The sequence below is a fragment of the Mya arenaria genome, chromosome 10, assembly GCF_026914265.1.
Source record: "Mya arenaria isolate MELC-2E11 chromosome 10, ASM2691426v1".
In the NCBI taxonomy this organism is placed as follows: Eukaryota; Metazoa; Mollusca; class Bivalvia; order Myida; family Myidae; genus Mya; species Mya arenaria.
Genome location: NC_069131.1, coordinates 38,523,611 through 38,537,820, shown reverse-complemented (window position 1 = coordinate 38,537,820; position 14,210 = coordinate 38,523,611). Strand labels below are relative to the sequence as shown.

Sequence of the window (14,210 nt, the reverse complement as noted above, 5' to 3'; positions counted from 1 at the left end):
TTAAGAAATTATAAAAAAAACTCAATTGTCAATAGTATTTTGAATATAAACAATGCTTCAAATGTTGAACGGTTGATTTAAAGTGTATCTGATATTGGACAAAAACCTATCTTTCGTGATAGGAAAGGATTTGTTTCTTCCTTTTTGATAAAGGAATTGTTCAACTCGGTGAGATTTAAATTTTGTCAACTTTAATATATGGCAGGCGAAGTCGGAGGTAGGAAATCTGGAAGGTAAGATTTTAAACGTTATAGATTATGTTTCAATGATAATGCGTTTAAAGCTTTAAGGGTTGATTTAGAATTAACTTCCATCATTTACCTGAATTTAAAACTCACTCCATTTTTATGCTGAGTTTTACGGGTTGTTTTTAAACTCACTCCATTTTTATGCTGAGTTTTACGGGTTGTTTTTAAACTCACTCCATTTTTATGCTGAGTTTTACGGGTTGTTTTTAAACTCACTTCATTTTTATGCTGAGTTTTACGGGTTGTTTTTAAACTCACTCCATTTTTATGCTGAGTTTTACGGGTTGTTTTTAAACTCACTTCATAATTATGGGCTATATATACCTATGTTTATACAAAGTTTAACTCAAATTCGAATAGCTATGTACTCATTAGGTATAATATTATGGTGAACTGTACTGTACATGTGGAGTTCATTAATAAGACTGAAATTCGCGTATTAACGATATAAATAAGATATGTAGCTTTTCAAATTTGCAAATATACAGTACACAGCAAATATTTCAATACACTCAACGATATCTTAAAACATCATTTAAGACATTTTTGATAAATGCACACTTTTCATTCAACGCTAAGTTCGTAGCTTGTACATGGCCTATGGCCTTGTACCACTTAAAAGCATAAGGCAAGCCGTGATTTTGTTTAGGATTTCGTCTTGTTTAAAGTAGCTTTGTTACTCTTAACCGCAGCTGACTAAAATTGTCGCCTTAAAGCTGCACTCTCGCACTCAGATTGATCGTTTTAACATTTTTTAAGTGTTCGTCTCAGAATCTGCCGATGTTTGTATCAATGCCTTCAATTCAGTCCTACAATATAAATGGCATTAGAATATATCTCAATTATTTGGAAAACTGCTGAAAAACTCATTTTACATAAAGCGTGAGTAACGCTTTGAGCCATAACATAGCGAACTTCGAACATAAATATGAATAACTGTGATCTGATCTTTTGTCAGCAGTCTTGTATCACCGGTTTTCAGACATTTACGCAAAATTTGGTTCATTCCAAGACAAGAAAGTTGTCAAAACGGTAAATCTGTGGGAGTGCAGCTTCAAAGGTAGCGTGTTAACGAATGCGTTTTTGAAATTAGTCTTTGTTTGTTCTCACAACACGTATACAAAAACATGCTTATCCTGGTAAGTCATTGAAATTGATATAATATCAGTGTATAAAATGATATTATATCATAGTTTAGGAATGAAAAGCTAATTTATATTGTTAATATAAATATCAACTCAACTTAACTCATTTTAAGAAATGAACAGCTATAGTTTCTATGGTTAATATAAATATCAACTCAACTCAACTTAACTCATTTTAAGAAATGAACAGCTATAGTTTCTATGGTTAAAATAAATATCAATATTATAACTACTAGGGGTGGATCCAGGATTTGACGTTAGAAGGGGCGTTACCTAGGGGCGTTACCTAGGGGCGTTATCTTTTGACTTGTGCCGCTCCTTCTGAACCGAACTTTATTTGGTATACAGTGTTTGCAGGGGGATTGGTTTCTAGTCCGAAATGGTGCATTTTGTGCATATTCTATACTTTCTTCTCCTGTTTTGAAATAAAATCGAACTTTAATGATTATAGGGGGGAGGGGGGGAAGGGGGGATGCCTACATTAGTAGTCTAACCCTTACGCACTGGCTCAAAAGCATATTTTTCACACGTGGTTAAGGAACTTGATTACAACCTGCGGATGACAATCTAGTTGATTCAACACAGGACCCTTGTACAATTTGTGATCTATTCAATACAAGTGTGAGTCTACTCATACAAGGTGGACCGTACTGGCATCTTCAAAATCATGAGGATAGAGAGAAGCTTTAAGGCAGGGGTAAGTGAACCTAGCGGATTTAGGTTATGGGGGTGCGGCACACCTGCCTCCCCCCCCCCAAAAAAAAATAAATAAATAAATAAATAAAATAATAATAAAAAAAATCGTCCAAGTTAACTCTTTATGGTATTATCGAAGAAAACAGTAATACTACGCTCAAAATGTGCCATTTTTGACTAGATAGTGTTAAAAAATCCCCCAACCCCGTGCCAAGATTTTGAATCATTTAAGTTTCGGTTTTTACGGAGGGTCGGATGTCAAAAAGGCATGCCCCTGAGTTACGCCCCCTGGATACGTCCTTGGGATCTCGTTGAAAGACATATAATATGTGAACTGCAACCAGACCACACGAACAAGTGCAACTAATGTTTCCCAATCCCTCTTTTATTCAACCGTTTTACATTTTAAACAATATCAGGCAACACCGTCCCTTCTTCAAGGCAGCTGGTACAACCTAATATAATGACCCAGTGACCCTCTATATAATAATGACTTGGGTGTATCTTTATATATAGAAAAATGGTGTTGTTTGTACAAAAATGTTAATTTCATGCGGAGGTCATGGACTGCTAAAGCGACGGTTATAACGGGTTTGGGGGATGAAGGGAAGGTGGTGGGAGTGTTTACTCGTGACCTGAAAAGTCATCGTTCAAACGCAACTTTCGTCTCGATTACAGGCGTTCGGTGTTCCTGGAGTCGATGAGCGAGTGTGAGGATGTTGACGAGAAAGTCATGTTTCGGACAATTGCAGACAAGTTCCAAACCCTCAAGGAGGTTACCACCGCCATACAAAACGTCGGCCTAAAGGAGTGCGGCCTTATATTTGGTAGGCATCAACACCGGCATTATTACTTCCATCACTACCATCACCACCACCATCATCATCATCATCATCATCATCATCATCATCATCATCGTCATCATCATCATCATCATCATCATCATCATCATCATCATCATCATCATCATCATCATCATCATCATCATCATCATCATCATCATCATCATCATCATCATCATCATCATCATCGTCGTCGTCTTCGTCGTCGTCGTCGTCGTCGTCGTCGTCGTCGTCGTCATCCTCGTCATCGTCGTCATCATCGTCGTCATCGTCGTCATCGTCGTCATCGTCGTCATCATCATCATCATCATCATCATCATCATCATCATCATCATCATCATCATCATCATCATCATCATCATCATCATCATCATCATCATCATCATAATCATCATCCATTAAAAACCACCAGCACCACCAGCAGTAAAAGCAGTAGAAGCAGTAGCAGCAGTAGTAGCAGCAGAGTTTAAGTTTCGAAGTGTTTGCTGTATTCATTATCGTCTTCAATATTATTATCATCATTTTCTGCATTTAAATCAGGGTTAGCCAGCTACCCCATACTACACGTACTCATACGTGAACTATCATCCAGGTATCGACTACACGCTGAGCAACCGTATGCAGGGTAAGGACACGTATGATGGCCTGTCCCTCCACGACGTCCAGCCGTCCAGGACCAACCCTTACCAGGAGGTCAGTTTGTAGGAGAAACACTCTGTTTAAATCACGTTTAATTACACGTAATAGATACAGTACGAGATTTTCTACAAAAGTGTCCTTTAACTGACATAAGAAGTTGTTTCGCTAGGACGAACACCAATTTTGTCCGAGGCGAAATTGGTCTTTGTCTTAGCGAAACGGTTTCTTAAATTACGTCTGTAAGAAGAAAAACACGAGTAACCGTAACTGACATATACGACGATAAGTGCATTGCATATATAAGTGAGCAAATAAATGCATTAACAAATAAATAAATACAGACTGATAAGTAGATAAATAGCAATATTTTTTAGATAATTACCACGGCCTTTCTAATTACAATGTATCGGCTAGTGGGATTACTCGAACTTATCGTGCACGGTATTAAAGATAACTGAAACTACTGATTGTTCTAGGGATTGTTAATGACAGTTCTAGGGGTTTCCTACTGATTGATCTAGCGGTTGTAAATGACAGCTCTAGGGATTGTAAATGACAGTTCTAGGGGTTTCATACTGATTGTTCTAGGGGTTGTAAATGACAATTCTAGGGGTTTCCTACTGATTGATCTAGCGGTTGTAAATGACAGTTCTAGGGATTGTAAATGACAGTTCTAGGGGTTTCCTACTGATTGTTCTAGCGGTTGTAAATGACAATTCTAGGGGTTTCCTACCGATTGTTCTAGGGGTTGTAAATGACAGTTCTAGGGATTGTTAATGACAGTTCTATTAATAACTACTGATTGTTCTAGCGGTTGTAAATGACAGTTCTAGGGGTTTCCTACCGATTGTTCTAGGGGTTGTAAATGACAGTTCTAGGGATTGTTAATGACAGTTCTATTAATAACTACTGATTGTTCTAGGAATTGTAAATGACAGTTCTAGGAATTGTAAATGACAGTTCTATTGGTTACTACTTATTGTTCTAGGAATTGTAAATGACAGTTCTAGGGATTACTGCTGATTGTTCTATGGATTGTAAATGACAGTTCTAGGGATTACTGCTGATTATTCTATAAATTGTAAATGACAGTTCTAGGGATTACTGCTGATTGTTCTATGGATTGTAAGTGACAGTCCTAGGGATTACTGCTGATTGTTCTATGGATTGTAAATGACAGTTCTAGTGGTTACTGCTGATTATTCTATAAATTGTAAATGACAGTTCTAGGGATTACTGCTGATTGTTCTATGGATTGTAAGTGACAGTCCTAGGGATTACTGCTGCTTGTTTTAAGGATTGTAAATGACAGTTCTAGGGATTACTGCTGCGTGTTCTAGTGATTGTAAATGACAGTTCTAGTGATTACTACTACTTGTTCTAGGGGTTGTAAATGACAGTTCTAGGGATTACTGCTGCTTGTTCTAGTGATTGTAAATGACAGTTTTAGTGATTACTGCTGAATGTTCTAGGAATTGTAAATGACAGTTCTAGTGATTACTACTGCTTGTTCTAGGGATTGTAAATGACAGTTCTAGGGATTACTGCTGCTTGTTCTAGTGATTGTAAATGACAGTTCTAGTGATTACTACTGTTTGTTCTAGGGGTTGTAAATGACAGTTCTAGGGATTACTGCTGATTGTTCAATGGATTGTAAATGTCAGTTCTAAAGATTACTACTGCTTTTTCTAGTGATTGTAAATGACAGTTCTAGTGATTACTACTGTTTGTTCTAGGGGTTGTAAATGGCAGTTCTAGAGATTACTTCTGCTTGTTCTAGGGATTGTAATTTACAGTTCTAGTGATTACTGCTGTTTGTTCTATGGATTGTAAATGACAGTTCCAGTGATTACTGCTGTTTGTTCTATGGATTGTAAATGACAGTTCTAGTGATTACTGCTGCTTGTTCTAGTGATTGTAAATGACAGTTCTAGTGATTACTGCTGAATGTTCTAGGGATTGTTAATGACTGTTCTGGTGATTACTGCTGATTGTTCTAGGAATTGTTAATGACTGTTCTGGTGATTACTACTGATTGTTAAAGGGATTGTTAATGATAATTTCTAAGAATGTATATGCTTATTTAGTGATCGTGAATAGATACTGTACACGATTGTGCCCATAATAATAACATGCTAATAATAGATACAGAGAGTGTTAAAGGGAATGTACACCGGATTGGCACAAAAAAAGGAATTTCTGTAAGGAATCTCAGGACAATTATCTAATAGAATGTGTTACGCTTTGATATCATAATTGTAAAAAAGTACCAAAATATAAAAAAAAAGTGTCGGAGACCGTGTTCAAACCCGTGTACACATTGCAGTCCAGCGTCGTATCCACTGAGCTACGACGGCTTACTCTATTTGGGTGACAAAATTAAGCTATACACCTACCTCGGTAATAACACCGACTAGCCAATCACGCATAAGGAATGAAATCTACCTGGTAGACATACCCAGTAATCTTTTTTAATGGAAAAATACGAAATACCTGCTATTAAAACTTAAATACATTATAAACTATGTGGTACTTCAGTAAGTAAGTTTCAATGCATTGTACACATCGATGCCAAGTTTATGTCGGTTTTCGACAATTTTCTTTTTTTTTCGCTATTTTTTCATACGGAGTACAGCCCCTTTAAGGATTGTTACAGGTTATTTGTATACTTGGAGAGACCCTGGAACCTTTTGATGATGACGGAATCATCCCGGTGTACGGATTTGGAGACAGGATTGTTAAGGACAAGGGAATATTTCCGCTCAAAAAGGACGTGAGTATAAATATCGTCATTACCTGAAAGAAAAATTAACTTTAAGAAAAAATTAAAAAATTACAGTTTCGTAGAAGCAACAGACCATTTGTTCAGATAAGCAGCAACAACCATTAAATTAGTACAGTCGAAACTCGCTATGTCGAATTTTGTTATATCGATGTTCTGGCTATGTCGAAATGATTTCGAATGCGTTGGGTTCGGTTAGAGATATTTGGTATTTCGGATATATCGAATTTTCGTTATCTCGAAGTATTCAACGAGGTCCCAACGATTTTGACATATAAAGTTTTTACTGTAGTAGCTATTGCAGGCGTTTTAACTGTTCCAATTATAGTGGGTTTATACCCGTTGATGTCATTCGGAACTCCTCGGCCATTTTCCATCGAAAACATACCCGGCTGTATACCAGTACATCAGTAAAAGTAGCCCGTAAAATTTTATATTGCAGTGTTTTAATTGTGTATTACAAAGTCCAAATTGATTTTCTTTACATGAATAATGATGATTCACAAGAGTTAATTCATTTACTACGCGATCTACTTACAGCGTAGTTAAATGTTTAGTTTTTGACATTGTAAATCGTCCATTTACATCCTAGGCATTCGGAGCTCCTTGGCCATTTGTTTCGAAAACATACCACGGATGGTTATGGGCGGTTTACATTGTCAGAAATCGGTACACTTTTACAACGCTGCAAGTAGATGTTTGCAATAATACACTTCACTGGCAATCAATTTAAACTTAGATCTACAAGTACAAGCTAAAACACTACATTTAATTAATGATATAATTCAATAATTCACGAACTACTTCAACTGATGTACCGGCATACATCCGAGGTTGTTTTTGTTTAAAGAAAAATGGCCGAAGACTTCCGAATGCATCCGAAGTTGTTTTTGATAAAAGAAAAATGGCCGAGGAGTTCCGAATGCATCAGAGGATGTTTTAGATGAAAAATGGCCGAAGGCTTCCGAATGCATCCGAGGTTGTTTTTGATGGAAAATGTCCGAGGTGTTCTGAATGCGTTGGAACATCACCATTAGTTATAAAAGTTGTAGGAGAGCATACAAGAAAGAAAACTATGAGAGTATATAGTGTCATGCAGTACAAGAAACAAGAAACAAACTCACAAACTCAATTTGATAAAAGCAGTAGCAGGAGAATGAGAAATGGCATTCATTTGGGAAACAGTATCAAAATCAGGATATTTAGGTCACCTTAAGCAGCCCGGGTTCGATTCCCGGCCTGGGCGCATGTGACTTTGGTTTGTGTTCACCAAGCCGGACAAGTGGGTTTCCTCCAGGTACTCCAGTTTTCCCCACAACACAATACCTCACTCTCGCGTAAAATCGTGCCAACGAGAGTGATTAATACAATGTTGTAATAACTTGTTTCATATTATCGTTTTAAAATAAATAAGTTTAAACTAAAATCAGGAGATTCTGGAATGATACTAATTCAGGTTGAGGAATCACGTGACTTAATGGGGTTCTCACATGAGTCGCCACGGGTCATAACCGATGTAAACAAACAATTATTTGCCCTTTATTTCTAAATAACTTTTTTACAGAAAGATATGCAATTTAATTAATGTGTTCTTCCTACAGGGTGAGTGTGACGGTTTTATGGAAGTCCTGGACGTATACACGGAAGTGACTCCCTCAATCAAGCTGGGAGGCCCGACCAATTTTGCCCCCCTCATACGGCAGGCTGTGGATATCGTCAAGGACAAACGACAGGTATCAGGCTTCACTTGGTTTCTTTGAATATCCTTATAGATAATAATTACCTAATGAAGCCTTACTGATTTGACTGAATACGACTATCCTACAACAGAGGTGGATCATAGCCTCGACCATTATCCAATAGATATGACCGTGGAAATATTTTGTGTCTTAAACAATAGTCCATCATAGCGGCGTCAATGTTGAAACGTGTGGTATGTGTTTAAACCGTCGATGGACTTTTAAATTGAATCCATTGCGAAGAGTATTGAGTTGTTTTCTTTTAATTGTAATCTTTTTCCATGTTTCTTCAAACCGAAATTAGGACACTAAACAAAAAAAAATCATTTCAGTACATTGTTATTGAGTGGGTCTTAGCTTAGCGTTATGATAAATGAGTTAATTGCTGGCGGCCTCATCACATGTTCGTATATCTTGAAGTATTTTCCGTAGCTTGTCGGAGATTGCCGATTTGTTACGATTGTCTTTATTCATTCTAATAAAAAAGTCAGTGAGCTGACGACTGAACATGGCTTACTATAGTTTAACGTATTAACTAAAGACAACGAGACTATAGACATTTGGTCTGTCTTGCGTAAATAAAAAACCGAAATATAATCAAATCTTGTAGTCAAATATGGTCGCCGTAATTTTATAATTAATGTTCTACCTAAAAGTTGCTCTCTCACAGATTAAACGTTTTGACATTTTTTTTTTTTTTTTTGTCTTGGAACGAGCGATATTTTTACGAAAATTCATGGAAACCAGTTATATAAGACTGCTGTCGAAAATTTAGATCGCAGATTTTTATATTTAAGTTCAAATATTGATGCTTTATTCATTTTTCTTAAACCGTTAGTAACGGTATAAGCAATAAAACATTGATTTTCGAACGCGATCTGATATTTTGTCAACAATTTTTTTTATAATTGGTTTGCAGCTATTAACGTAAACAAATTCTCTTTAGAAGATTTGAAAGTTGAAAAACGTAAAATCTGCATGAGTGCAACGCCAGTTCTTCCTAGTGACTATTGCCAATGTAATGATGTGACGCATTTCACAAGTGACTGACTTTTATTTCCGGTAATTGCGCAGTACCACATACTGGTAATTGTCGCAGACGGTCAGGTGACAGACGAAAAGGAGAACATCCAAGCAATCGTGGAGGCGTCCGAGTTTCCACTTTCCATCGTCGTCATTGGTGAGAGAAAAAGTTGCCTTAGAGCTTATGGTAGCTTCGATAATGAGTGTGTGTGTAAACCACGTCATTAATTACGTCATAAATGCTACGTAGGAATGCAACATTTTGCTGATAATTGGGATTTAGGGAAACGTGTTCATCATCGTTTGGGCATCTGTATGTTTCCCTACCATGAGCACAGATGGCAGTATCGGCCAGGGAGTATCGGTCATGTAGGGTCAGGGAGTATCGGTCATGTAGGGTCAGGGAGTATCGGTCATGTAGGGTCAGGGAGTATCGGTCAGGTAGGGTCAGAAAGAATCGACCAGGCAGGTTCAGAGAGTATCGGTCAGGTAGAGTCAGGGAGTATCGGTCAGGTAGGGTCAAAGAGTATCGGTCAGGTAGAGTTAGGGAGTATCGGTCAGGTAGAGTTAGGGAGTATCGGTCATGCAGGACTATGTAGTATCAGTCAGGTACGGTCAGAGAGTATTGGTCATGCAGGACCAGGTAGTATTGGTCAGTTAGGGCCAGGTAGTATCGTCATGTAGGGTCAGGGGGCATCGATCAGGCAGATATAGAGAGTATCGGTCAGGGAGTATCGGTCAGGGAGTATCGGTCAGACAGGGTCAGGCAGTATCGATTAGGGAGGTCAGGGAGTATCAATCCGGCATGGTCAGGTAGTATCGGTCAGGTAGGGTCAGAGAGTATCAGTCAAGCAGTATTGGTCAGGCAGTATCGGGCAGGGAGTATCGTTCAGGCAGGGTCAGAGAGTATCGGTCAGGCAGGGTCAGAGAGTATCGGTCAGGCAGTATCGGTCAGGGAGTATCGGTCAGGGAGTATCGGTCAGAGAGTATCGTACAGGGTGTATCGGTCAGACACGATCAGGGCTTTTCGATAAGGCAGGGTCAGAGAGTATCGATTAGGCAGGGGCAGAGAATATCGGTTAGGGAGTTTCGGTCAGGAAGTATCGGTCAGGTGGGGTCAGAGAGTATCGGTCAAGCAGTATCGGTCAGGGAGTATCGGTCGGGCAGGGTCAAAGAGTATCGGTTAGGCAGTATCGGTCATGCAGTTTCGGTCAGGCAGGATCAATTAGAGAATATCGGTCAGGCAGTATCGGGCAGAAAATATCGGCCAGGCAGTACATGCATAATACGAGTAAAACAGACTTATGTTTTATATAATTAAATCAAACTTTGACCTTCACTGATCGATATTGCAAGCTATGGCCACGAGTGTGCGTCTTCCACTAATTGTAAAAATGCTGATGAATATAGCTCACAGTGGGTGTTAAAATTTCTTTCTTTCAAATCGGTGAAAGGTAACCTTTGAGTTGTACCTTTTTATCTCCGTTATTACTGGGAGATGTTTGCTATAGTGAGATACATTACACATACACCTCAAGGAGGCAAGTGTCTCTAAAGTTTAAATAAAAAGGTACAGATTTGAAAACAATAACACAATCCTTACATTTATATTATAGTATTTCGATATTGTCCATATTGTAAATATATTGTGAAGGACGACTTTCACTTTCTTCTTGTATGTCCATTGTATTAAAGTTTTAACATTATATTCTATTCTGCAGTCGAACCACATTGGTTCGAACTCGTTTGGCTCGAATTCCTCGTTGGCTCGAATTGGATGTTAAAAACCCATTTCTTTCAACTAACGGTAATAACTCCTGCTTGCCTCGATTTTTTTAGAGGCTCGAGGCATTTTCGCCGGTTCCTAAGAATTCGAGCCAACTCGGTTCGACTGTACCTTTGGTTTTGGAATATAATGCTCCATCTAATTTTGAAAATGGCACTTTACATGCTAGTATCTAACTGTCGTAATGGTCTGAACAACGCTATTACAGAATTCTGGTACCCGAGGCATTGGCATTTCACGACTCACCTATTTTCAGGGGTAGGGGACGGACCCTGGGACATGATGAATGACTTTGATGACAAGATCTCAGAGCGAAAGTTTGACAATTTCCAGTTTGTGGATTTTAACAAAGTGAAACAAGGCGCGCGGAACCCCCAAGCGGCCGTTGCGCTAGCGGCCCTGATGGAAATCCCCGACCAGTACAAGTACATTAAGGACTTGGGTCTGCTGGACAAAGTAGTGTGAATACTTCGTCTGGGAATATGAAGGGAAACATGTCTTCAATGGACACTGGAAACAGTTTCTGTTTAAAATTTGTTTTAGTGCAATTTGGTTGGCAGCTACAAAATCTGGTATAGAACTAACACGAGTCGTTGCTGGGTTTATACTGCAATATACATTCTCTTTCAGAGTGTTCAAGAGACTCATGGTTTTGGACAAAAATATGTTTCCCGGTGATGCATCTGAAAACTCATGTTTTATAATTATTTTAATCTTTGATACCGAAATTACAGAGAGAAAAAATATTATTTTAGTATGAAAAATATTCTGGAAGTAGTGGTAAGCGAGCCCGCTCCGGAACAGTCAATAAAAATAGAAACTGATACATAAGTTGACGGATATTTTAACCTTTATGAAATACATTGGTAGCAATACATGATTATGTTCATAATACAATCACGCTACAGCATGTTGGTGAATCGCGTTACTAACGTTTTCAAAAATTGTGGACCTAGACAATATTTGAGCAATCATCAAACACTGTCGAAGGAGTCCATCTAACCCCAAATGCCATAGTGAACGTTATTATATATTGATGCCGTTGCTCAACTCATGTATGTATGATAAGCGATCCATATTTCCTAAACAACTAGGAGGATTTCATGAAAATTGGTTCAAATATCTATCTCATCAAGACAAATCGCCATACATCATGCCCGAGGGTCGGATTTTTAATGCAAACAGGAAACACGTGATTTAATTTGTTTCTTAAATATCTAAAAGTTCAAACCTCCGAAAAAAAGATGACGTTGAAAATGATGTTTTTACATTTCACCAAAATGTATGTGCACTATTGTTTAATGATGCAATGAGTGGAATGTTACATTTCAGATTGCAAAATCTAGATAATAAGAGGAAATAGAAGTGGTGCGTTGGTAGGCGTGATATAGCATGGATGGGTTGCCAAATACAAATTTCCAGCACGCAAAAGTTCCCGGAAATAAATATCCGGTGTGCACAAATCAATGCATTGGTGCGTGGTTGTTGAGTTTATTTATTCTTGCACTCGGGGTTTCTTTTTTAGTGATGCGGCGGGTAATCGATCCTGTGATACCTGAATCGACAGTCAAGATTGTAACCATAAGACCACATATTCTAGGAATGTTCATTCAAATCATTCTAAAACTTGTTTTTTTATTAATTTTACGCACTCCGATTAGCTACATCACAACCCGATTAGCAAACATTGTTTTTAGATTTAACTGATATGTAATAGCTGTCCGAAGGCAGTAATCAATAGTGTTCTTATCCGTGTTATTAGTCATGTCTCAGTAATTCTAATCAGTTCATTGGTCAGTTATTTTTACAGTCCAATCATATCACTTGGATTGTAATTTTGAAATTAAGTAAAATCTAATATTGTTTTTGAACACAGCCCATGTCATTAGGGATAATTATATGTGTCTTAAATGTTTCATATTCCTGCTAGGCGGCGTTGCTAGTGTTGCACATTTTTTCTATAAATGAGCAGTTTTAATCGAACATATTTTTTTTATATAAATTTCGGATGGTGTTCGTGTTTCAAAAGGTTCTCCCTTTCAGAAAGCACTTCCTCCATATATCGACGCATTATTTTCAAAATTGCATACTGTCATGTGAGGCCATATTAATAAAGGATTATAATCGTTAAAATTCGATTATCTTAAATATGTATTGCTTATTCTAATTTTGATCAAGACAAAATCCTGAAATTCATAATTTTCTTTACGTTTTTCAACATTTTACCCCAAGTATCACATTTTCACGATATATCATTGTGTCTGCCCATGGGGTAGGTGATGGTGATATATAATGTCTATTAAATACAGTTATTCTGGTATTTTTATTGATAAAAACAAATTCCAGAAATTCATACTTTTTTTACACGTTTCATCATTTTACCCAAAAATCATCTTTGGTTTTCTATACTTTCTATTTCACACACAGAAGATATTAAACGCCACAAATATGAACAATTCTTTTTGGGGCATTTTCCCCCTTTAATTGCATTTTAAGCCACATGAGCGCTGGCCAGTATAAACCTACCCAACGGCAACACAATGATATAACTTTTTTTCATTTTTGAACTTTGTGTTCATTTTTAATATTATATTGGCTAAAGTTTAATTCACTCAGATAAGAAGCATATTTATAAAACTATGACACAACATTTTCAATGTACGACTAATAGCGACTACAATTCTTATTCAAACAGCCCACAGTATCCTAGTATAAGTAATTTTCTTAAAGCTGCACTCTCATAGATTCTCATTTTTGGCGTTTTGTTTTGGTCTTTGCTTCCGAATCAGCTGATTTTGGTACCAATGCCTTTAATTCAGTCATATAAAATAACGCACAATGATACAGTTCCTTATTGTTTGGAAAACTCGCGAAATTTTTCATTTTTCTTTAAGCGTGAGTAAGGCTCTTAAACGTAAAACATCAATTTTCGAAAGTAAAAATGAATATCTGCGATCAGATATTTTATCAGCAGTTTTGTATATCTGGTTTCTAGACAATAACGCATACAAAGTGCTCATTCGAAGACAAAAACATCAAATCGGCCAATATGAGTGTGCAGCTTTAACAAAAATGATACTTTTGGAATCCGCATCCTTTGTTTGAAATTTGTTTGCGTGCGTTCGAATTTGATTTAGATTAAGTTCAAAGATCTGTGATTTGATTACGCGGAGGCAAAACAGACAGCTAATTCCCTAGACCATTGTTTGAACACTCTTCACATTGTGTCATCTTTATGAGAATCTACAAACTAATGCAATTTGTTACGAAATATTAAAAAAACTAATACTAGCTGTTTTGAACACTTAAC

At 37.4% G+C, this 14,210-nt stretch overlaps 2 protein-coding genes across 2 annotated transcripts in view; one reads left to right on the top strand and one right to left on the bottom strand.

Moving 5' to 3' along the window:
* Positions 1-14,210, bottom strand: part of LOC128204252 (uncharacterized) — a 146,689-nt gene that overhangs the window by 64,146 nt on the left and 68,333 nt on the right. The gene's annotated exons all lie outside the window — the stretch shown is intronic.
* On the top strand, positions 67-11,649 carry LOC128204256 (copine family protein 2-like). The gene is made up of 7 exons (XM_052905660.1): positions 67-233; positions 2,768-2,916; positions 3,524-3,624; positions 6,227-6,343; positions 7,954-8,085; positions 9,166-9,271; positions 11,157-11,649. Exons 1-7 carry the CDS (start codon positions 199-201, stop codon positions 11,363-11,365), a joined length of 849 nt encoding a protein of 282 aa, XP_052761620.1. The 5' UTR covers positions 67-198; the 3' UTR covers positions 11,366-11,649.